Genomic DNA, 26,324 nt, shown 5'->3' with positions numbered 1-26,324 from the left:
ATTACATGCTAATACTGTAATTTAATATTTGCTATATTGTCCATCTTTCTTACTTCTTTACATTCATTCCTGGAAATGGTACTAATAAATTTTTAAACTATTTTTTTTAAAGAAACAGGAGTAGATTCCCTTTGGATAACTACATACGATTTTACTATCTGGAGCTGCCTCGATTGTAAGCACAAGGAAAGAACCCACTAGTATGCAGCGCACTGTTCGCTACATGGTAGTTATCTATCAACTAACCTCTGTGGATCAGTGATAGAATGTCGGTCTCTGGATCACAAGATCACAAATTCACAACCGGCAGAGGTAGTTGGATTTTGAAGGGTGGAAAAAAGTCCCTTTGGCACTCAACACTGTTGGCAGGTAGAAGATCTCTGGTGACACATTTGGTGTTTTCCAGACAAAATGAATTAAAACCTAACCATAGATCACACAACAGAGATCCAGTTTACTCTGCCATCTGGTAGAGTACAACAGAACATCAAAATTGATGTGCAAGCAGTCTAGATGGCTTCACATTAAAAATGCCTGCAAATGGTAGCTGAGGTATTATTATTATTATTATTATTATTATTATTATTATTATTATTATTATTATTATAAGTGAATGGCTGAGCCACTGTGCTATGACAACCTCTATCTGATTCACACACAAGGGGATGGGTTATAATGATAACTGTTGCTTTAAAGGGCCAAACACGGAAGTCAGGTTCCTATCGTTACCGTAAGACCTATCTGTGTTGGTACAATGTAAAGCAAACTGTAAAAGGAAAAAACCAGCATAAACAAACAAATCTGAATTCTGGTGACTGAGTAAAAAAGGTAATACAATAAATATTGTACCAAGAGGAACTCTCCTTCGCCGTATTCTCTTAAATCTTCAATTTATACAGATCGATCTGCGTATATTGTATATTTGTAGTTAGTATGTTTTCTCCTTGTATCTTAATAAATACACATGTTGTCCCGTCCCCCTTATGGCCCCAGGGAAAAGCGAAAATTATTTCCGCCCTGGTGGCACCTTCCATATTATGTTGGCAAGCCTTCCTCCGCCCTGCGCACTTGTGTTGTCCCTCCTCTCCCCTGCAGAGGGATGGCACGGTGTTCGGAGGGAACTTGGTTCAGTTCGCTTGGAGCGAGCAAGCTGTTTAGTCGCCTAGCCGTAAGCGTGGAGGTAGGAGAAATGCTTGTCAACCAACTTTAGGCTTAGGGAGGGAGTTGTTTAATATTCAGAATGTAACATATTTGTTCTCTTGTCAGTAGAGGCTACGGGCCTCAGTAAATAGTAAGAGTGTTTATTTCTGAAAAGGCTAATGTGTTAACTTGGTTTATAAGTAATTCAGTATGTTGTCACTAAAGGACATTGTTCCCGAGGCTGAGCCTCAATTTCTTGGTAAAATGGGTGTAGCCCTCATGATAGTTGAATTGGTATGTGGCCTAAGGCCCCTGTAATTGCTAAGAATCGAGAATTGTAGTATTTGAATTGTCGGAGGGCAGGTCCCCCAATGAATACGAACTTTATCTTGTTCGCACTTACTACTGTAATAAATGTTCAGCATTGTACACGACTCGGTTTTCGCTGACTGTGTTATCGCTTCCCTTGCTCGTTACTGGTATTCAGCCTTCGGTCTTAAAGCCCGCACCTTCCTTACTTCCATATCGCTGCCAATCCTTGGTGCAGCAAATATATCACTGTTTTATTCACTGAACATAAACTGTTTTTACAGAAATAATTATCTCTAAATTTGCTTGGAAATGTAACATATGGTTAATTGCTGATCAGTTTGATTGGCCATGAAAGATATCTAGCAAACTTTAACCATATGTAAGAAAAATGTATAATCTTATATTTTGCTATATTGTCACTTGTGGATTTTTATCAGTCTGGCAAGAAAAAAATACATGCATAAGTTACCTTACAGAAAGACCTAAAAATTCCTCAAAATGCTATATTGACCTAAAACGTTCTTAAAAGGTAATATAATGGTTGATCACCCAAAATTGGCAAAAAATGCAAAAAATCAAAATCAAAATGCATCATTATCATTCGTTATATTGTACTTTTTTTTTTTTTTTGCTAGTTGCTTTACGTCGCACTGACACAGATAGGTCTTATGCCGATGATGGGACAGGAAAGGGATAGGAGTGGGAAGGAAGCGGCCGTGGCCTTAATTAAGGTACAGCCCCAGCATTTACCTGGTGTGAAAATGGGAAACCATGGAAAACCATTTTCAGAGCTGCCGACATTGGGGTTCGAACCTACTATCTCCCGAATACTGGATACTGGCCGCACTTAAGCGACTGCAGCTATCGAGCTCGGTCGTTATATTGTAGAATGAATTTCTATATGACTGAACAACATTCTAATTCAAAGGGAAAAATAACATTTCAACAACATCTGCCCCCTAATTATAACAATTCTTAAAGAATTTGGCTGTCTCGTTACAAAAGCATTCTAGGAAATAGTGTTACATTTCTTTAAAAAATGAAATAATCACTTACTTCATATCTTCTGTTTCAGCTCCATAACAACTTCCACATGTTTCTTCTGTCTGGTTTGTTTCCTTCTGTGGGATGCAAGTGATATAAGTTACCATAAAATCTCTATTCAAGTTCAATGTAAAAACTCATTAAATACTTCATATTAGATTTAAATATATCAGAGAACTGATACATATAAATACTCACTTTCAAAGCTTCAGAAACAGAACCCACATCTGAAATTTAAACAAAACAAATATCACAAATGAATTTGAAGTTTGTTTCTAAAACATGTATAAAATAACTATATTAGTTTACCTTCTTTCTGGGGTTCTTCAATGGGATTTCCAGACAAATCTAACCTCCTTTTATATATATTATGTTCAATTTGTAGATGTTGTTCACCAGAACTATCCATAGCATCCAAAACAAGAACTGAAAATAATAATACTACTTTAATTTTCTAATAAGAGTTAATAATAACTACACTTTTCATTTAAGATATGTTGCAAATTTAATCATTTTTAGAGTAGCAAGTATTTTTTCCAGTTGCAATTCAGCTTACAAGGTGAGAGGACGCAGTGTACTGAGTGGGTAATAAGTGTATAAGTGCGCTAACATGGGAGTTTCAATTGATCAACATAGAATGTGCTATAGGCAGGTGGAAAGTGAAATCCATTCAAATGGTGAACAATAGCTTCAACATCATGCAAATGGTATTAACATAAGTTGTGGTGATGATGCTACTAGTGGTTGGTGGTGTGGAGTTAAACCCAGGCCCTGGGCTGCCTTGGGAAGATACAGAGAAGCTCAAGGAGGTCATGCAAGAATGTCAAGTGGAGAAGACCAAGGAAATGTTAATGGACCAAAAAAAGGAATTTAAGGATTTGAAGACCTTCATACAAACAACACTTAATGATATCAAGGAGAGCCTACTGCAGAATAAAAACTAAATAGATTAAATGAGGAATAAAGTCCTGAATTTAGAAGAAATGCTAAGAAAACTTGAAGAAAAGACATGAGTAAAGGAAGATAGGAAGAGAAACATAATAATGTATAGAGTGGTAGACTCAAAGAAAACTTTTAATGATATCTTAGACAGAGTACTTTCTTTTATCAGGGAGAAATTGAAGGTCGAGTGTAATGAGAGTGATACTGATACTGCCTTTAGATTAGGGAGAAAGATGGGAAGAAGACCAGTGAAAGTATGTATGTAATCAAGTTTGAAGGCCCAAATTTTTTTGGATAGGGCGAAGAGCTTGAAGGGAACAAAAATGTTGATTAAAAAGAATTAGATCAAGAAGAAATGGAAAATATGAAAACATGTTTTCATCAAGGAAAGGCATGGCATGCACGGCATTCAGGCCTGAAAGCATTTAACCGTGAAATCAGACTTATAGTAGCAGGCGATTCTCGGAGTAGGAAATGGACTGGTAATCAGGTACGTGAGCTGGAATATTGCCCTGATGTGTCGGCTACACAGAAGGCCAGCGGCCTCACGAGTGACTACAGCAGTTAGGTATTGAAAATATGATAGAGGATAATAACATAGCTGAAGCAATAAGAATGGTTGAGAGATAATAGAAGTAGCTGGTAAAAAATGGTTCTGAGAAAGAGAAGGGAAATTTTTTTTTTTTTTTTTTGCTATTTGCTTTACGCCGCACCGACACATATGTCTTGCGGCAATGATGGGATAGGAAAGGCCTAAGAATTGGAAGGAAGCGGCCGTGGCCTTAATTAAGGTACAGTTCCAGCATTTTCTTGGTGTGAAAATGGGAAACCACGGAAAACCATCTTCAGGGCTGCCGACAGAGGGGCTCGAACCCACTATCTCCCGATTACTGGATACTGGTCGCACTTAAGCGACTGCAGCTATCGAGCTCGGTGAAGGGAAAATAAACAGAACTTATGGTATGATGATGAGTAAAAAAAAAAAGGAGAAATATGAAGTGATGAAAGCATTAAAAATGAACAAACATTAGGGATCTCAGGAGTTATGGGCAGATTTTCGTAAAAAGAGGAAGGAATACAAAGATTTAATGAGTGAAAATAAACAGAAGTGGCAGGCCAAAGAATTACAGTTATTATATATTATAAAGAAAATGAAACTAAGAATGTATGGAAAAGAATTAGTACAATCTGTAAAGAATATAAAAGTAGTAAACAAGTAAGCATAAGCGATGAGGAGTGGCTAATGTATTTTAAGGGGTTGCTTGGGGTAAAGATACATAGTAAAGGAATAAAACTGAGAATGGTATACTGAGACATGTGGAGTTGTCTGCCTGTATTAGATTATATAATAACCACAGATGAGGTATTACACACATTGAAAAAGGGGAAGGGAGGAAAATCCGGTGCTGTCAGTGGAATTACGTATGAATTGTTTATTTAACAAAATCTTTGATGACAAAAATATTCCAAGTTTTGGGGAAGAAGGAATAATACGTCCAATGTACAAAAGAAAGGGGGAAAGATCAAACCCAAATCATTATAGGGGTATTACCTTGTTGGATACACTCAGCAAGATCTACACCGGGATTCTGGCAAAAATAATTATGAAATGGGCAGAAGATTACTCTATACTCTCAGTGTACAGTCAGGATTTAGGAAAGGAATGAGGACCACAGATAATATATTTATAATAAATTAAAACAATAATAAAATATTTAAAGAAGATAAGAAGTAGATTTCCATGAGCAGGCGGGCTGTTGTAGCAAAGCTAATGCAGATAGTTTGCAGTTGTGATCTGTAAGAAAGATACAAAACCATCTGTTTTCAGACCAACTGTGTTTTACAAGAATGAAAGCTGGGTGGACTCAGGATATCTTATTCATAAGTTAGAAGTAACAGACATGAAAGTAGCAAGAATGATCACTGGTGCAAACAGGTGGAAACAATGGCAGGAGGGTGCTCAGAATTAGGCCATACAGGCTACGTTAGGAATGAACACGATTGATGAAACTGTATGCATAAACTGGCTTTGGTGGTGGGATCAAGTGAGGGGTATGGAGGATAGGTTAGGAGAATAATGGACAAGGACATGGAAGGTAAGAGAAGTAGAGGGAGATCAAGACAATGATGGTTAGACTCAATTTCTAATGATTTAAAGATAAGAGGTATAGAACTAAACAAGGCCACAGAACTAGCTACAGAGGATTGTAGTGGCGATTAGTACATTCACAGAGGCTTGTAGACTGAATGCTGAAAGGCATAACAGTCTATAATGAGCTGAATGTATGTATGTATGTATGTATGTATGTATGTATGTATGTAAAACTACAATGATAAAGTAAACTCGTCTCCTCATCCTGAAAAGGTGTAGTAGCTCTTTTCAGGCACATCCAATGTAAGTTCCATTTTAACCACATAAATCTCCTGCCATTATTAAATCTAGGCAATACCCAAAATCAAACATGGACCTCAAAGGACAATATTAATAGTGCCAACTTGTATGCTTCGGAAGCAGAACAACGACCATTTACAATAATCAACTCTGAACAGAAATATGGCTTTCCTTTTTTATTCATGCCTGCCTCCCAGTAAAACTCTTCCCACAGAACCACTTTTACCAGCAGCCCCATCAGCAAGTCTTACTCTATCCAAGAGGAAAAGTCCTCTCACTTTTAATTACTGTGTTGATGGGGTGATAAGTAATACCTTAAGGGCAAGTACCTAGGTGTCAATACAAGGAAAAACCTTCATTGGGGTAATCACAGAAACAGGATTGTAAATAAAGTTAACAGATCACTTCATATGATTATGAGGGTAAGGCAAATATGTCTCTGGTAAGACCTATTAGAATATGGGACCCACACCAGGATTACTTGATAAATGAACTGGAAAAGATCTTAAGGAAAACAGAGCACGATTTATTCTGGATGATTTCCAACAAAAGAGAAATGTTACAAAAATGTTTCAAAGGAGAAGAGCTGCTCAACCAGGCAGTATGCTCTGAGCTGTCAGTGGAGAGATGACGTAAAATGACATTAGTATATGAATAAGCTTGGGTGGAGGCAAATATTCATTTACAGGAAGAGGAATTAGGGACTGGAATAATTTATCAAGAGAAATGTTTGATAAATTTCCAAGTTCTTTGAATTCAGAAAAGACTAAGTAAACAACTGATAGGAATTTTCCTCCTGGAAGACAGCCCTAAATCCAGATCAATGACTGATTGATATTTGTCATCACTGTACATTATCTACCAGATATGCCCAATTTTCTACATTAGCTGACAACTACCAACCCTCTAGCCAAATGAGTATGAGGCCACTGTGGTACCTGTAAAGCCCGTAACATGGATCCTCCTATTCTCGTTCACACCCAACCCCATCAAATCACATTTGATTATTGTTCCACAGTTAAAACTTTTAAACATTTATTCCTATTTACCCACCCTCTTCCACTTAGAGATTCTGAAGTTGGACATCGACTGGTGTTCATGTCCAGGAAAGCACTATGCTCCTTTGTCTCAATTCTACCTCCCACTTACCTCACAGAAGCATCTGCTTTTCAACAACAGTCACCATCATTCTAATTTATTCTACCACTGATGAAGGCTGCATATAACAATTTAGGGCCCATCTGTTTCTTTTACGCATACTCTATCCAAGGGTTTAAAGGGTAAGTTACCTATACATATATAACTCTCAAGTTTGAAAACTATTCTAAAGTCTGAGAAAAAAAGATGGCCAAGTTTGGGGTAGAAACAGGGAAAAATATAATGGGGAAGATACACAAAGCAATGCTACATTCTGATCTGCATCCCATGGTCTATATCTGCATCTTTTCTGTTGTGAGCTGAAGGTGAGAGTTGTTCCGCAAAGAATATGAAACCTGGTAAATGTGCTTTTAATTTCAATAAGCTCTATTACACCGAGCTAATGAAGTTGAAAGACACTTCAGGAATTAATAAAAAAGCAGCAATTGGGTAAATTATGGTTCGTGGTGTGGTTACTGTAATCACATCCTAGTTCATGAACCATGGGCAACGGCTGAGTGGCCTACTAAGTGGTCCTGAAAGTCGAGGTTCCAGTTGCTATGGAACAGGAGTAGGCATCTCGGACATACAGTATTCAGAGTCATGGCCCTCCTTGTGCTCAGGTGACTAGGACTATACAATCCATTGGTGATCCCTAACCCATTAGAGAAGAGATCCTCATTTGGTGTATGTGCAAGTAAGGGTAGCATCCTGCTTTACAGAATTTTCACCGAGAATGCTCAGAACGCTTTAAGCAAGCCTTAGACCTATGGGAGTGACAGAGTCCCGCTCCCATTTGACAGGCGAGAGACTCCTTGAAAACAACTTGGCGAACAAAATGGAATTCAACAGTAACCAGGTTCAGGAAGTAGCAAGAGAATGGGTGGTAAACAGGGATGCTGTAATAGAAACAGTAAGAGAATGCCTAGGAACAACTGTGTGTAAAGGTGGGAAAAAGCGAACATCTTTGTGGAAAAATAAAGTGAGCTATCAATATTAATACGGCTTATGAAAGAAAGAAAGAAAGAAAGAAAGTAGAACTGGCAGAGTCAGCAAAGAGAATTCGCCTGGATGTGTTAGGAGTTAACCATATTCGGGTAAGGGGAGATAGCAAGGAAGAGATAGGAGATTATAGTATGTACTTGACGGGTGTTAAAAAGGCAAGGGCAGAGTGTGGGGTAAGACTGTTTATTAGGACTACTATTGCATGCAACATAGTTTCTGTTAGGCACGTAAATGAGCGAATTATATGGATAGATTTGGCAGTTGGAAGAATTAGGATGAGAAGTGTCTCGGTGTACTCACCATGTGAGGGTGCAGATAATGATGAAATTGACAAATGTTATGAAATATTACGTGACATAGTAGTCAGAGTCAACAGCAACAATAGGTGCTACTGGGCAATTTCAATGCAAGAGTTGGAAATCGAACTGAAGGATTCAAAAGGGTAATTGGTAAATGTAGGGAAGACATGGAAGCTAATAGGAATGGGAAGCATTTGCTGGACTTCTGTGCTAGTATGAGATTAGCAGTTACGAATACATTCTTCGAGCATAAGGTTGCTACACATGGGAAGGTGGGGGCACCAGATTCATAACAGACTATATCATAACCGACTTAATATTCATGAAATCTGTTAGGAATGTACTGGTATTCCAGGGATTTTTTGATGATACAGACCACTATTGTCTGTAGTGAACTAGGTATCTCTAGGCCTAGGACAGAGAAAGTGAAATCTGTCTGCAGATGAATGAGGGTAGAATATCTCCAGGGCTTGGCAGACTGATATGTAATAGCAACTTCTGGCGCAGTGAGGAAAGCAACGGGAAACTACCTCACTCCTCATTTCCCTAGTACGTCTCTTCAGTGATGCCTAGGCCATCTATGACAGCTGATGGCAGAGCTGTTGAGGATCCAACCAGCCTTAGGGCTGAAGACTGAACATACATACATACATACATACATACATACATACATACAAGAGTAGCATGGACTGTTAGTAAGGTACGTTTAGACTGGACAAAAGCAGTAACTGCACCTATCTACAAACAGGAAAACAGGAGGAATTGCAACAACTAACAAGGTATCTCACATTCATCAGTATACCAGGCAAGGTGTTCACTGGCATCTTGGAAAGGAGGGTGCGATCATTGGTTGAGAGGAAGCTGGACGAAAACCAGTGTGGTTTCAGACCACAGAGGGGCTGTCAGGATCAGATTTTCAGTATGCGGCAGATAATTGAAAAATGCTAGAAGAGGAATGGATAGTTATGTTTATGTTTCGTAGCTCTAGAGAAGGCATATGACAAGAGTACCAAGGAAAAAGATGTTAGCCGTATTGGGGGACGATGGGATTAAGGGTAGATTATTTAAATCAATCAAAAGCATTTTTGTTGACAACTGGGCTACAGTGAGAATTGATTGTAACATGATTTCTTGCTTCAAAGTACTTACAGGGGTTAGGCAAGGCTTTAATCTTTCACCTTGATGTTCATAGTTTACACGGATCATCTACTGAAAGGTATTAAGTGGCAGGGAGGGATTCAGTTACGTGAAAATGTAGTAAGCATTCTGGCCTTTGCTGACAATTTGATTTTAATGGCAGATAGTGCCAAAAGCCTGCAGTCTAATATCTTGGAACTTGAAAATAGGTGCAATGAGTATGGTATGAAAATTAGCTTTTTTTAAAGACTAAATCGGGCAAGTTGGCCGTGCAGTTAGGGGGGCGCAGGTGTGAACTGGCATCCGGGAGATAGTGGGTTCGAACCCCACTGTTGGCAGCCTTGTTGATGGTTTTCCGTGGTTTCACATTTTTCACACCAGGCTGTACCTTAATTACGGACGCTTCCTTCCCATTCCTATTCCATTGTCGCCATAAGACCTATCTGTGTCAGTGTGACGTAAAACAAATAGCAAATTTTAGGACTAAACTAGTGTCATTAGGTAAGAAATCCAAGAGAATTGAATGTCAGACTGAGGATACAAAGCTGGAACAGGTAGATAATTTCAAGTATTTAGGATGTATTTTCTCCCAGGACTGTAGTATAGTATGTGAGATTGAATCAACGTGCAGTAAAGCTAATGCAGTGAGTTCACAGTTGCGATCAACAGTATTCTGTAAGAAGGAAGTCAGCTCCCAGACAAAACTATCTTTACATCTGTCTGTTTTCAGACCAACTTTGCTTTACAGAAGTGAAAGCTGGGTGAACTCAGGATATCTTACTTATAAGCTAGAAGTAACAGACATGAAAGTAGTGAAAATGATTGCTGGTACAAACAGGTGGGAAAAGTGGCAGGAGGGTACTCGGAATGAGGAAATAAAGGCTAAGTTAGGAATGAACTTGACAGATGAAGTTGTACGCATAAAACCAGTTTCCGTTGTGGGGTCAGGTGAGGCGAATGGAGGAGGATGTGTTACCTACAAGGATAATGGACTCTGTTAAAGAAGGTAAGAGGAGTAGAGAGAGAGACCAAGACGATAGTTACTCAGTTTCTAACAATTTAAAGATAAGAGGTATAGAACTAAACAAGGCCACAGTACTGGTTACAAGTAGAGGATTGTGGTGGTGATTACTTAATTCACAGAGGCTTGGAGACTGAACGCTGAAAGGCATACATAACAGTTTATAATGAAGATGTATGATATACGTATAGGGGTAAATTATGGTAAGTCTATTTTTAATATTATCAGGTTACAATACTTACATTCACAGGATATTCTTGGGATAATAAAATCGAGATTTATTCTTAGTTTAGGTCCTCTTGATATATCAACAAATAATTCTTCTGATATATTTGGAGAAAGGTAATCTTGCAACTCTGATGCAAAGAGCAGTATCATAATAATGCCACTTAATACTGTCACTGCAACAGAAAGAAAAAGGGTTTTTAAAAATCGTCTATTTGTTAACAAACACAGCGAGAGCGAGTACAACCCAGAACCGAGACACAGATTAGGCAAATTCACTACGAGCAACACCCACCACCAAACTGCACTAGCCATATCATTTTTTTTTTGCTTTAAGTCGCATCGACACAGATACGTCTTATGGCGATGATGGGATAGGAAAAGCCTAGGAAGTGGAAGGAAGCGGCCGTGGCCTTTATTAAGGTACAGCCCTGGCATTTGCCTGGTCTGAAAATGGGAAACCACGGAAAACCATCTTCAGGGCTGCCGACACTGGGGCTCGAACCCACTATCTCCCGATTACTAGATACTGGCCACACTTAAGCGACTGCAGCTATCGAGCTTGGTACTAGCCATATCAGGCTTAGACCAAATTAGAGGGGTAAAGTCCATTTTTGAAATGCCACTCTGTATATTGCTGGAGACATATGATATATTGAACTTCACTGAGACCTTTCTCCTGCCCGCCTGGTGGTCATGATCGTTAAGGCGCTGAAGTCTAAAACGGTCTGACACCGAGGTTAGCCGGTTCAAGTCCCGTTGGTCAAAAAATTTTCACCATCAGAATGTTGGCCGGCAGGGTAGAGAAGGTGGTGGTATACAATTTCTAATCACTAGATTGCGTGCCAAAAGCCTGGATTAAATTCCAAACCTCTCTGCAGTGCTCATATGTAGTGAGAGCATATGACGCTGTTGATGGTGATTCGTCCGTCGGATGGGGACGTTAAGCCTTGAGCAGACCCCTTGGTGCCATTTGACAGGAGTAGGCTATGTGCCGGAACCGGGTTTCACCCTCTCCCTACTATCATACATCACGTCATTCATTTCATCTCATTAACTCCTCTGATGAGGTTGACGTCAGGAAGGGAATCCGGTCACAAAAACCCGCCACAACAGATTCATCTCACCTCATACCCGACCCCGTGGGGAAACGGGACATGGGATGGACAAACAACAACATTGAGACCTTTCTCCATTATGAAATAGACATCCATAAATGTTACAGAATTCACTCTCTAGCTAACCAGGGCTCTACAGGATGTCCAATGAGTTGAATAAGTTGCTATCGAAAACTCATCTGAAGCCAATAGAGATAACAGTAAAAACAGATGAAGAGCTAAGTGTGTGTGTATTCAACTCCAAAAAGCAAAAACTAAGTCTAGATGAGAAGAAGCTAACGATATTAGGTGGCGTTTGTAACAGCAGAGCAAATAAGAGAGGGCCAAAAACCAGAAACCATCTTAGAGTTTGTTGGATTCATATCTGAAACTGATCAACCAAGACAATGATTAAACACACGTATAACACACAATGAAAAGAGCATGGTTGATCTTGTATTATTAAGTAATATAGTAATATAGAACAGATCATAAATTTACGAAACCCAATCAGGAAAAGTCTGTCAGTGCTAATGAACTTCCAGCTGATACGCAAACCTTCAACTACACTAAGATTCAAGCCACTGACAGGATCATTGATACAGACATTTGGAAAAGCAAGAGAAATGGAATGACTGAAATATCAAATATGGTAAGATGAGTGAACCTAAACAACACAAGAGAAGCCATAATTTAAGTACTCCTAAGCATCTAAGAACTGTAAAAGGTTTTCCGTGGTTTCCCTTTTGCACACCAGGCTGTATTTTAATTAAGGCCATGGCCACTTCCTTCCAAATCCTAGGCCTTTCCGATCTCATTGTCGCCATAAGACCGATCTCAGTGTGACGTAAAGCCACTAGCCAAAAAAAAAAAAAAAAAAAAAAAAAAAAATGCTCTTAATATGCAGAAAAACAAAAAGAAGGTAAAAATATTTTGAAGGAGAAGGAACGGACCTTTAATGCACTACAAGAAACAAAATTTACAGAATAAACTAAGAAAAACCACATAAAATTCTTAAATCCAGAAGAACTTTCTCAGTCCCATTCAGCAGTCCTGAGTGATTGAAACAGTACTTCACTAGACTTTACAACCGAAAGAATAAAGAATCAAATTCTTAATAAATAAACTAGATGACAAAAGTGTATAAGGATATAAGTTGGATACCTCAAATCCCCATAAGAACAAAATTAAACACCAAAATCAGAACATTGGCTAATAACAATGTCGACTCTCTTTTGAAAGCTGGGAAACTGAAGGAATCTTAAATAAATCTAGAGAAGGTAACATTGAAATTATTGCATATCAAGAATCGACATATACGGATGAAAGTTACTTCGATCAGTCATGCTTTCATATGTGTATACACCAGTTATACCCCCCACTCCCAGACCAACTTTGAAGGTGCCGCCAGCTTCCGCTTCAAATTAGTGCTGTACCACGTACAAATGAACGTACCATTTTCACTTCTATTACTAACGTCAAAATTCAAGCCTTCATTATTGTAGAAGCCTTCCTCGTGAATACTCGAGATTTTCTTCGGAAGATACGGAGCAAAGTTCTCTGCGAAACGTAGTTTCACCTTGTTTTCTTGACATGGCACAAGCCCAAAAGCCCATATCATGAAAGTATCAATGATAACAGAAATGACATTATCACATTTGTTGATTTCAAAAAAGCATATGACAGCATAGATTGCAAATAACTTCTCAATATCTTAATAGAATTTGGATTTGATAAGAAAAAAAAACAGAAATGTTATCCAGGAAACAATCACCAAAACAATAGTTAAGGTACAGTTATGGGTAAATTTAGTTATGAATTTCAAATAAAGTGTACTTGACGGGTGTTAGAAAGGGAAGGGCAGAGTATGGGGTAGGGCTCTTTATCAGGGATACCACTGCACGCAACATAGTTTCTGTTAGGCACGTAAATGAGTGAATGATGTGGGCAGATTTGGCAGTTGGAGGAATTAGGACGAGAACTTTTTTTTTTTTTTTTTTACTAGTTGCTTTACGTCGCACCGACACAGACAGGTCTTACGGCGACGAGAGGACAGGGAAGGGCTAGGAGTGGGAAGGAAACGGCCGTGGCCTTAATTAAGGTACAGCCCCGGCATTTGCCTGGTGTGAAAATGGGAAACCACGGAAAACCATCTTCAGGGCTGCCGACAGTGGGGTTCGAACCTACTATCTCCCGAATACTGGATACTGGCCGCACTTAAGCGACTGCAGCTATCGAGCTCGGTAGGACGAGAACTGTCTCAGTGTATTCACCATGTGAGGGTACAGATGAGGATGAAACTGACAAGTTTTATGAAGCAATGTGTGACTTCGTAGTCAGGGTCAGCAGCAATGATAGGGTAGTGCTAATGGGCGATTTCAATGCAAGATTGGAAATAGAACTGAAGGATACGAAAGGGTGGGAATGGGTTTGCTGAACTTCTGTGCTAGAATGGGTTTAGCAGTTACAAATGCATTCTTCAAGCATAAGGCTAATCACCGCTTCATATGGGAGGCTAGGGGTACCAGATTCATAATAGACTATATCTTAACTGACTTGGAATTCATGAAGTCTGTTAGGAATGTACGATTTTTCTGGGGATTTTTCAATGATACAGCCCACTATCTGATCTGTAGTGAATTAAGTATCTCTAGGCCTAGGGTAGAGAAAAAGAAATCTGTCTGCAAACGAATAAGAGTAGAAAATCTCCAGGACGAGGAAATTAGACAGAAGTACATGGATATGATTAGTGAGAAGTTTCAAACAGTAGACAGTAAGCAGGTTCAGGATATAGAAAGAGAATGAGTGGCATACAGGGATGCTGTAGCAGAAAGACTAAAGGAATGCCTAGGAACAACTGTGTATAAAGATGGGAAAAAGCGAACATCTTGGTGGAATGATGAAGTGAGAGCAGCTCGTAAACGTAAAAAGAAGGCTTATCAGAAATGGCTCCAAACAAGGGCCGATGCAGACAGGGGATTGTATGTTGATGAAAGAAACAGAGCGAAACAAATAGTTGTTGAATCCAAAAATACGAAGTAAGTCATGGGAAGATTTTGGTACTAACATGGAAAGGCTAGGTCAAGCAGCAGGGAAACCTTTCTGGACAGTAATAATGAATCTTAGGAAGGGAGGGAAAAAGGAAATGAACATTGTTTTGGGTAATTCAGATAAACTCATACTAGATCCCAGAGAATCACTAGGCAAGAGGAAGGAATATTTTGAACATCTTCTCAACGTGAAAGGAAATCTTCCTGGTGGTGTGTGAACAGCCAAGCTCATGGGGAGGAGGAAAATGATGTTGGTGAAATTACGCTTTTTTTTTTTAATTTTTTACAATTGGTTTTACGTTGCACTGACACAGATAGGTCTTTGGCGACGATGTGATAGCACTTGCCTGGTGTGAAAATGGGAAACCACAGAAAACCATCTTCAGGACTGTGAACAGTGGGGTTCGAACACACTATCTCCTGAATGCTGGACGCACTTAAGCAACCGCAGCTATCGAGTTCGGTAAAATTACGCTTGAGGAAGTGGAAAGGATGGTAAATAAACTCCATTCTCATAAAGCAGCAGGAATAGATGAAATTAGACCTGAAATGGTGAAGTATAGTGGGAAGGCAGGGATGAAATGGCTTCACAGAGTAGTTTTAGCATGGAGTGTTGGTAAGGTACCTTCAGATTGGACAAAATTAGTAACTGCACCTATCTATAAGCAAGGGAACAGGAAGAATTGCAACAACTATCGAGGTATCTCATTGATTAGTATACCAGGCAAAGTATTCACTGGCATCTTGGAAAGGAGGGTGCGATCAGTGGTTGAGAGGAAGTTGGGTGAAAACCAGTGTGGTTTCAGACCACAAAGGGACTATCAGGATCAGATTTTCAGCATGTGCCAGGTAACTGAAAAATGCTACGAGAGGAATAGACAGCTGTGTTTATGTTTTGTAGATCTAGAGAAAGCATGACAGAGTACCGAGGGAAAAGATGTTCGCCATACTGGGGGACTACGGAATTAAAGGCAGATTATTAAAATTAAAGGCATTTATGTTGATAATTGAACTTCAGTGAGAATTGATAGTAGAATTTCTTGGTTCAGGGTACTTACAGAGATAAGACAAGGCTGTAATCTTTCACCTTTGCCGTTTATAGTTTACATGGATCATCTGCTGAAAGGTATAAAGTGACAGGTAGGGATTCATTTAGGTAGAAATGTAATAAACAGTCTGGCCTATGCTGACGACTTGGTCCTAATGGCAGATTGTGCCGAAAGCCTGCAGTCTAATATCTTGGAACATGAAAATAGGTGCAATTAGTATGGTATGATAAATTAGCCTTCCGAAGACTAAATTGACGCCAGTAGATAAGAAATTCAACAGAATTGAATGTCAGATTGCTGATACAAAGCTGGAACAGGTGAATAATTTCAAGTATTTAGGATGTGTGTTCTCCCACGATGGTAATATAGTGAGACTGAATCAGGGTGTAGTAAAGCTAATGCAGTGAGCTCACATTTGCGATCAACAGTATTCTGTAAGAAGGAAGTCAGCTCCCAGACGAAACTATCTTTACATTGGTCTGTTTTCAGACCAACTTTGCTTTACGGGAATGAAAGCTGGGTGGACTGAGGATATCTTATTCATAAGTTAGAAGTAACAGACATGAAAGTAGCAAGAATGATTGCTGGTGCAAACACGTGGGAACAATGGCAGGAGGGTACTCGGAATGAGGAGATAAAGGCTCATTTAGGAATGAACTTGATGGATGAAGCTGTATGCATAAACCGGCTTTGGTGGTGGGGTCATGTGAGGCGAATGGAGGAGAATAGGTTACCTAGGAAAATAATGACTCTGCTATGGAGGGTAAGAGAAGTAGAGGGAGACCAAGACGACGATGGTTAGACTCAGTTTCTAACGATTTAAAGATAAGAGGTATAGAACTACATGAGGCCACAACACTAGTTGCAAATCGAGGATTGTGGCGACGTTTAGTAAATCTCGGAGGCTTGCAGACTGAACGCTGAAAGGCATAACAGTCTATAATGATAATGTATGTATGTATGTATGTAAAATATACAAACACAGACGAAACCAGAGTCAATAGAACAAAACAAGTAAACGATAATATAAAGACTAATAGGAAATACTACACTAGTGTCCAAAAGTTAAGCATTATCACTAAACGAGGCCATAGCGCCTGATAGGAATGTCAGACGGATTGCTGAACAAACGTAAGCTGACTCACACACCATATGTCACACAACTTGTAAAAAAAAAAACCTGTCAGAAAGATTCTTACAGCTACCTTTGACAACAACTAACAAAACTTGGCAATGTCTTCCACAATAAAATATGCTATTAATAGGGTGTATGGTTACCCCTAACAGACACACATGCTTTGCAGCAACATGGCATGCTCCCTATCAGATGGTCCAAGAGCTAATGTGGCAATTCCTCCGAAAGGGCAATGCAAAGGTCTTGGAGGGCCCTTGGTGGAGGCTGACGGGACGCAATTCGGCTCCCCAATGCATCCCAGGCATGTTCTATAGGATTCAGATCCGCAGACCTTGTTGGCCAGTCCATGCGATGAATGTCTTCCCCAGACAGAAATTCATCCAGCAGAGCAGCGTGGTGTGGTCGGGCATTATCGTCCATTGAGAGGAGGTCTGGACCAACTGCATCTCTGAAGAGTCGAACATGTGGTCTCAGTACCTTATCCCTGTATCTCCGAGCGTTAACAGTGTTCCTCGGACCACCCATGAAGATGTGCAGGTCCGTATGGCCATTCAACATGATGCCGCTCCGCACCATGACGCCACCACCACCATACTGGTCCCGCTCCACAATGTTCCTGTGGTTGTATCTGCTACCTGTTTCTCTCTAGATTAATGTGCGGCAGGAATCGTTCTGCAAACTGAAGAGGGATTCATCTGTGAAGGCACATGCCTCCATTCATTCATGGTACAGTTTCGATGTTGACGGCTCCACAGTAAATGGGCCTGTCTCTGTGCTGGAGTGAGCGGGACGCACACCGCTGGACGTCGGTGATGGTGGTGGTGATTATTGTTTTAAGAGGAAGTACAACTAGGCAACCATCCCCTATATAACACTAATCAGAGGGGGAAAATGGAAGGGATCCGACACTTTGAAAAATGAAAATATCGGCCATAAGGAAGACAAGGGCCACGAAGGGCGTGAAAAGAAAAGACTCCCTAGCCCTCGCAAACCTAATAGCGTCGGGGTCGGAAAAGAATAAGAGTTGACCAAGTGAGGTTGGATAGGATAGATGAAAGTGAGAAGCAATGCCAAGACTCAGCCAAGGGCCCCGTGGTCGCTAACACACGCCCCAAAGCTCAGAGCCCCTGAGGCCCCTTTTAGTCGCCTCTTACGACAGGCAGGGAATACTGTGGGTGTTATTCTACCACCCCCACCCACAGGGGGCTGGACGTCGGGCAAACAGCCCTGCACAGTTTGCCGGGAAACGGCAACCCCTGAGACGGCTGCCAGCTCCATCGACAATTGTCTTGCAGGTGCACTCCGATTTCATTGGGCGGTTAAGGCCAGATATTGGTCCTGCTGTGGGGTGGTTACTCTTGGTCGACCTGGTACTGGCCTACGACTAACATCTCCTCGAAGAAAAAGCTGCACATGCAAATCTAAATTTTTTAAACAGAGAAATTATGACTACGGAGTAACTTAAATTTACACAAGATCTGCCATATGTGGCTTTCACAAAAGTATCTATGTAATAACAGATTATATCACAACTCCAGCGATAACTGCCGATATAATGTGGCGAAATATGCACCGGATGTCATCCAAAGAACTGTGTCGATGGACTGAACCCGCCAAACTATTACATAAATGATAACTGACTGTAACAGAGAAGCTACAGTTTATTTTTTTTGCTAGTTGCTTTACGTCGCACCGACTCAGATAGGTCTTATGGCGACGATGGTACAGGGAAGGGCTAGGAGTGGGAAGGAAGCGACCGTGGCCTTAATGAAGGTACAGCATTTGCCTGGTGTGAAAATGGGAAACCACGGAAAACCATTTTCAGGGCTGCCGACAGTGGGGTTCGAACCTACTATCTCCCGAATACTGGATACTGGCCGCACTTAAGCGACTGCAGCTATCGAGCTCGGTAAGCTACAGTTTAAGCTGCTACTTTCAGTCACTTGGACCACCTACATGAATGTCCTGCAAGATTTATCAGCAGGAAAGAGAGTAGAAATCTGGGACAACTTCTTTATCACTGATGCAATGTTCTTGCAAGACTGGAAACGAGCAAATTACGAGCTGTGGCATGCAATAACTAGATTCATGGTGCATGGTTTCCAGAAAAAGTTATGCAGAATATTAAAGTTCATCACTCTGATTCAGACTATGTATGCTCTCATTGGAGGGAGCCATGTGGTTCATACCATGCCATTTCCTGTAGATAAGAGACAAGAATCACTGACAAAGTTTTGTTTGACAGAATGATAACACTTCCTTTAGATTGATTTGTATTATATGGCCATCAGCTGCAATTAAACTTTCATTCATAACCGGCTGTAGTCTGTAAAAATCAATGAGCCAATTAAGTGGGAGAATTCTTTGTTTTCTGTAGAGCTTTGATGGCTTGCTTCCTTCCTTTTTGAGTAGTGTATTAGAACTGGAAGATCGACACTTCATGTGGTGAAATGCTTTATGGATAATATTGAAGAAGCTCCGAGAGTGCCAAAAAAGACATTATATGAAGAGCCCTCCACGGATATAAAAAGTATAATCTGTATCCGCACTTCCTTCATCCGCACCCGCATCCCATATTTGTAAAATATTTAACTATATTACACCCGAGATACTGAAACGGATAGATCTGTTAACATAATACATTAGGCCAGATACCAGTCACCAGCCACCCCACAGTGACAGGTTTATGAGGGATTTCCTTTTGCAACAACTACCAACATATTAAGCGGTCTCTTTCGGAACCTTACTCTGTTCCTTCCTGCCACTAGTTGTAGGTAGGAGCCAGTTAGGCTTAGGTCAGATTTACAGCTTTATGAACTTAAGGCTCTTTATATATCATCAGTCTCCCATAACATGTCAAGGGTCACCTCAACACAAACAAAAATAACTGCATGAAGTGTATGAAAGACTAACTCAGCAAGATTTCTAGAATATTCCTGAGTGAAAATCGATAAACTTCATTATTTAGAAATTATCAGCAAGATTATCTGCACTGCAATATAGTTTGCATCTGCCAAAACATTAACTTCAAGGATATTCAAGCAGGGTTCTGGTTATATGCTGTATTCATAGACTTTTCCAAAGCATTTGACTCAGTCTATAGGAACATTATATTGAATAAGTTAGAAAGCAACCTCAGAAACAACCACATCTTAAGACGCCCTACAAGCATATCACCTGAGAACTATGTAAGTGTATGTGATAATTTATCAGTGTCGAAGCCTATATTTCAGACTGTGGGAGTACTTTAAAGAGATCACATCAGTCCACTATTATTTCATACAGGAACACATGATGTAGTACAGGCCAGTGTCTCAGGCCATGTAAAGATATTAATCTATGCAGATGACATGGTCTTATTATCACAATATCAAGACAAATTACAAGAATCCTTTAACCGTTTAACAACGTGGGCAAATGAAAACCAGTTCAAGATCAACAACAATAAGACTGCAGCTATGATATTCAGAGACGGAAGCAGAATTTCAAGCACAGGCATTTTCATGTGTGATAAAAAAATCTACATAGTTAATAAATGTACTTGGGAGTGACCATGCATACTTGAGGCAATCAAGGAAGGTTGAAAATCTAAAAGCGAGTATGCCTTTGCTGGCGAGGTGTAGTGTTTACAGTGCACTATGTGTTCTGGTATGGGCTATATAAAATTTGTTACTTTCATTGACCTGTCTCAGTCTCATCCTTGGCTTTGACAATATGAAAGTTACTATGGTATGAGATGCTCTTAACACCATTCCTTATGCAGCCAGTCCCTGTTATGAATGGTGTGAAAATAACGCTCATAGGGTCGGTTGGTGCATGCATTTCAGTGGGCTTGGCAGACTGATATATAATAGCGACGGCTGGCTCGGTGAGGAAAGCAACGGGAAACTACCTCACTCCTCATTTCCCTAGTACGCCTCTTCAGTGACGCCTAGGCTATTTATGACAGCTGTTGGCGGAGCTGCAGAGGATCAAACCAGCCTTCTTGAAAATTCCTGAAGAAGGATCTAGGGCTCTTAAAATGTATGCAATCTCGCTACATTTATGTACTGGTGAGGGAAATATTTCTTGTGGATGACCTAAGGTTACAGTTGCTCTTGCTAGCTACAGCTTCATATACAGATCTCCTGCAATATTTGCAAATGAAACGGAATAACATGGACGAAGATTTTTATACCACCACAGCTATGCGAACCAAAGACTAATGAAAGCAGCATACAAGCTAAGGCACTTAGTGAGATATAATAATAAAGGCACTTAGTGACACGATTGGCAAAGCATGCTTTCCGACATCGAATGTGTAGTCTTTTTCATGAGGCAACAGACGAGTGCATTTGCGGTTAATCCGGAAAAGAATGTGAAAAATTTCACATCATGAAGTGTACCAATAGAACAGCATCACTGACACAATTCTGTTTAGATTACATGATACTGTTTGGGCTTCCGTCCGACTCCTTTCTTGGATTACATAAAATCAGCTTCATGGTCCGTATCGCACTTCAATAGATTCAGAATTAAGTATTTAATTTATTTTCCACCTAGTCGATACAATGATTGCTTAAGGCAATTTTTAATGGTCAAAAGTGGTAAATGTTTCGTATATTATCAACATCTTCAGCCACATAACACTGTTTAGATGAAAAATATATAAAATTGACAAAGTAATGCTTTAGAGGAAGTGTCCTTAAAATTAACATAAGATTGACAAGATTAAAACAAACAAATAACTCAAGAGAAAATATATAAATTATTTCTACAATAGAAAGCAGTCGTCAAGGAAACACTTGTACAATATTCCATAGAGAAACTGTCCTAATAAATATTCTTTTCTTAATAATTCATGAAAAAAGATCAATTTATAAATGAAAAATTATACAATTTATAAGTAATTATCGAAACGAAGAAATCCTGATATCACAGTGCGGCTCTTATTATTAATGTAGATGAAAATATAACTAATTCCTAGTTGTCAAATCTTATTAAGCCTGCTTTCCTTTGGAACAGTAACTCCTGTCATTCTTTCACAGTTTTGCGCCGGGTGTAATATTGACCATTAAAAATTGCCTTAAGCAATCATTGTATCGACTAGGTGGAAAATAAATTAAATACTTAATTGTGAATCCTTTCTTGCATGTTCTAGTAAGAAAGAAACCGGACGGCTCCTTAGGACATACCGTCTATCGCAAGCCTACCCACACAAATCACTATCTTCATGCAGATTCTCACCACCATCCAGCACAAAAACAAGGCATTCTCACGACACTCGCCAGAAGGGCGAGACGAATTTGTGAGCCATCACATATCCAGGTGGAGATGGACACGCTCAAAGTCGCATTCAAGGGTAATGGTTACAGCGATTTGCAGATTCATAGAGCCATACATCCCAGAGAAACAACCAAGCAAAGCTCACAGAAGGAAGAAGTGACAGGAACTGCCTACTTGCTTTACATTCACAACACCACAGATCGAATTGCCAAGGTCCTCGGCAAACACAAAATAAAAACCGTGTTTGGCACCACCACTAAAATTGCTGACAGTATGAGTAAAACCAAGGACAAATTGTCCCCACTTTTACATCGGCCAAACATGCCAGTTTATTGGTACTCGTATCAAAGAACATGAACGTAATATTCGTCTCAACCAACCAGACAAATCTGCAATAGCTGAGCACGCTCTATCGTCGGGTCATGTCATGTTCGAAGATGCTCGAGCTCTTACCCACACTAGACACTACAGGTCCAGGATTATACAGGAAGCTGTGGAAATACGTAGAAATCCTAACAATTTTAACAGGGACACCAGCTATCAAGTAATACCTGGTTGCCAGCCATTAAGAATTTACGTAGGTAGTTCCCTTCCCTGTCCCTTCACTATTGTTATTTCATCTAGGTGTTTTCCGAATTTGTATGTTCTTCGACACCAGATGTTTCATTCCAGGCTTGTGTCTATGCCACACACCTGCCAATGTCGTATGTTACGCAAACACGTTATGTGAACCGCTTAGACTGATTGTGATGGTTCGGTCAGCTTCCGCTTTGAACGCTAGCGTTGTGCCACGTCCTGGGGGCTACCTGGTGGCGAATAAACGTACCACTTCCACTTCTATAATAATTTCCAAATTTAAAAGTGTCATTGTTTAAGAAGCCTTTCTCGTGGACAGTCAAGATTTCTTCTGAAGATGCAGAGCATAGTTCTCTGCAAAACGTTAAGAATTTCACCTTATTTTCTTGACACAGTATAAGCCCAAAAGCCTATACGATATCATGTCTTCATGTACGGGCTGTGAAAGCATTAATGACTGTTTAGAATAATTTGTCATGTACTCTTATGCCCATTGGGTGCATCTCCCTTTATTATTATTATTATTATTATTATTATGGAGCCTCCGTGGCTCAGATGGCAGCACGTCGGGCTCTCACAGCTGAATACCGTGGTTCAAATCCCGGTCACTCCATGTGAGATTTGTGCTGGACAAAGCGGAGGCAGGACAGGTTTTTCTCCGGGTACTCTGGTTTTCCCTGTCATCTTTCATTCCAGCAACACTCTCCATTCTCATTTCATAGCATCTATCAGTCATTAATAAAATCACTTTGGGAGTGGCGACCCCATCGTACTAATAGCCTATATATGATTCATTCATTTCATTCCTGACCCGGTCAATGACTGGAAAACAGGTTGTAGGTTTTCATTCATTATTATTACAGAACGTACTTTACATATACAGGGAGCAGTACTATAGACTTAATCTTTTACAAAGGTCAAAACATTAAGCTAATAAATTACTCAGTGTGCTTCACTACAGAACAGGCGATGATAAGGAAACAATGTTCTGTCTCGACGCATTTTAATGTCTCAAGAATAGAGAAGAGAGAGAACAATGCTGATGCCAAACCCTCAAGACAGATAAATAAAAATGTACTCAAACAACAAACCAAAGAACGGAAAGAACTTGAAAAGAACATAAAGAATAATGACATAGATGCAGCCGCACTATCCCTGGAGAAGACAATCAAATCAGCACTTGTGTATAAGCGTAAGAGAAGATCGCGAATATGCTTTGATAAAGATTGTTATAAGAAAAGAAAGAGCACTATTAAGGCCATGCATGCAGCAAAGAACAACAAGAGCATTGAGACAATAGGCAATATATCGTCATCAGGAAGGAATACAAGAAACTGTTGTCGGTAAAACGAAATGAACATATAGAAAAGGAAGCGATAAAAATCGTGAAGAATGCCATCAAGGACCCGTTTGTAGCATTAAAGCATAGGAAAATGCAAAGCAGTGGAATGATAGAAATGGATACATGGGAAGATCACTTTAGGAATATACTAAATGTTGATAAGGACGTCAATACTGAGGCTGTGATAACAGGATCATACCAAGAAGTAACTGACCCGTTCACAAAGGAAGAGGTGTATGAAGCTATTATGTCACTTAAAAATAAGAAGGCCATAGGACCCGATAGCATATACATCGAACACATAAAAGACTCATCAGATACACTATTACCGGTGATTTCAAACCTAATGAACCTCTGTCTACAACTATGCAACATCCCAACATCTTGGAGAACCTCGACTATGAAAATGTTGTACAAGGGAAAAGGCGACCAGTCAGACCCTAACTCATATAGAGGAATAGCTATAGAAAAATGCATGCTGAAAATAATGACAAAGCTTCTCACAAAAAGAGTTGCAGACGCAGTACAACACAAACTCCCAGAGGAACAGTTTGGATTCCGTAAAGGAAGGAGCACCCTCCATGCCATTAACAACCTCATCAATGACATTGAAAAAGCCCTCAGATATCCAAGAAGCAAATTCCATGCAGTATTTGTTGATTATGCAAAAGCTTTCGACACGTTAAGCAGACCACTGATAATCGCAAAGCTGGAAGCAATAATGGGGAAAGACAAGCTCACGACTCTGATAAGTAACATATTGACGACAAATTACATACAAATTGATGACCAAGTCGCGACTTCGAAATTGATCATGCAGACCAACGGAGTACTCCAAAGAGACCCACTAAGCCCCTTGCTGTTTAACATTGCGACGTATGATGTGGTAAAGGTTACTCAGCAAGGAATAGAGGATATGAAAATATAGTTATAGGCTATGCAGACGATATGGTCATTGGATCAAGTTACCTACATGATGTGCAAAAAGCTGTAGACAATCTAGACAGGTGGGCAAAAGATAACAAGAAGAAAATTAACACAGAGAAAACAGTGAAAATGACATTTCTGAAAGGTGGCCGAGAGGCCGCAGGTGACAGGATATACCTAGGATCTACAGTCCTCAAGACTGTCAATACATTTAAGTATCTAGCCCCTGACCATGCAAACAACAGCAACAACCTATAGAATTCACATAAAGTCTAGAGCAACGGTGGCCACCAAAGCAATATATGATATTAAAACAATTACCAAGCTTTCACTAGAAACTGCTATGAAACTATGCGATGCGAAAATTGCGCCAATTGCCACATATGGACGGGGCATTATTTGGGATAAATTGGGTCTGGCTGAGCTGAAGACAACTGAAGCAGTCAAGTCGCGCTTCCTGAAAGCTACACTGGGAATATCAAAATACACAAAATTAAGGCTTGCATATGAGCTTGCAAAGGAAACCTTCTTCATCAAGGACCTCCGAATGAAGCGAGGGTTTCCATCCACAGATGCTTGGGAAAAATTAATGCAGGACAGAGTGAAGAAATTTGGCTCGAGTTCTACTCAACAGAGGCGATGATGAATAGAACATGGACAAAGACTAATCAAGACATGCGTCATTTCGTTAACTCGATGGCGGTCCATGGGTATCACCATAAACTGTGTAACACCGAGTACTTCCATGACCCCGACGGAACCTGTGTTTGCAAGCTGTGCAATGAGCATTGCAGTCGTTATCACGTAATCACATGCAAAAACCGGGGATTATCTATTGTGAACTTTTGTAACAGTGAGAAGTGACAGTACATATGACAAACTTTGTTTATACAATGCACAATTTGTGTGCTGTATCTTTATTAATTATGATGATTAATAAAGTGTTTATTATTATTATTATTATTATATATCAAAGAGAAAACCATACCTGGAATCATAGCAATAAATGATATCAGACCCATAAATCAGATTTTACGATAAACAGGAAGAATATTATTCAAGATGAAAATAACACCTGCGGTTACCTATGGATTAACACTTATTTGTGACCATCTAAGCAAACAGGATTTGAAGGAATTAAAGAAGGTCAAAGCAACATACCTTCAAAGGTTTCTTGGAGTATCTAAATTCACCGTGTCTAGTTTGGTACTGTATATGAAATGACAAGA

The 26,324-nt window shown here is 39.8% G+C and overlaps 1 protein-coding gene across 1 annotated transcript in view; it reads right to left on the bottom strand.

Annotated features, from left to right (window-relative positions):
* Window positions 1–26,324, bottom strand: part of LOC136871819 (endoplasmic reticulum-Golgi intermediate compartment protein 3) — a 138,726-nt gene that overhangs the window by 111,376 nt on the left and 1,026 nt on the right. Inside the window, exons 2-5 of the mRNA XM_068227218.1 lie at window positions 10,672–10,830; window positions 2,806–2,922; window positions 2,695–2,723; window positions 2,509–2,573 (exon numbers count right to left, since the gene is read on the bottom strand). Coding sequence (XP_068083319.1) covers window positions 2,509–2,573; window positions 2,695–2,723; window positions 2,806–2,922; window positions 10,672–10,830 — 370 coding nt within the window. The remainder of the gene's footprint in view (window positions 1–2,508; window positions 2,574–2,694; window positions 2,724–2,805; window positions 2,923–10,671; window positions 10,831–26,324) is intronic.

This window comes from Anabrus simplex, chromosome 4 (assembly GCF_040414725.1).
Source record: "Anabrus simplex isolate iqAnaSimp1 chromosome 4, ASM4041472v1, whole genome shotgun sequence".
Classification (NCBI taxonomy): Eukaryota; Metazoa; Arthropoda; class Insecta; order Orthoptera; family Tettigoniidae; genus Anabrus; species Anabrus simplex.
The sequence above is the reverse complement of the archived record's forward strand: the minus strand, read 5'-3'. Positions and strand labels throughout refer to the sequence as shown.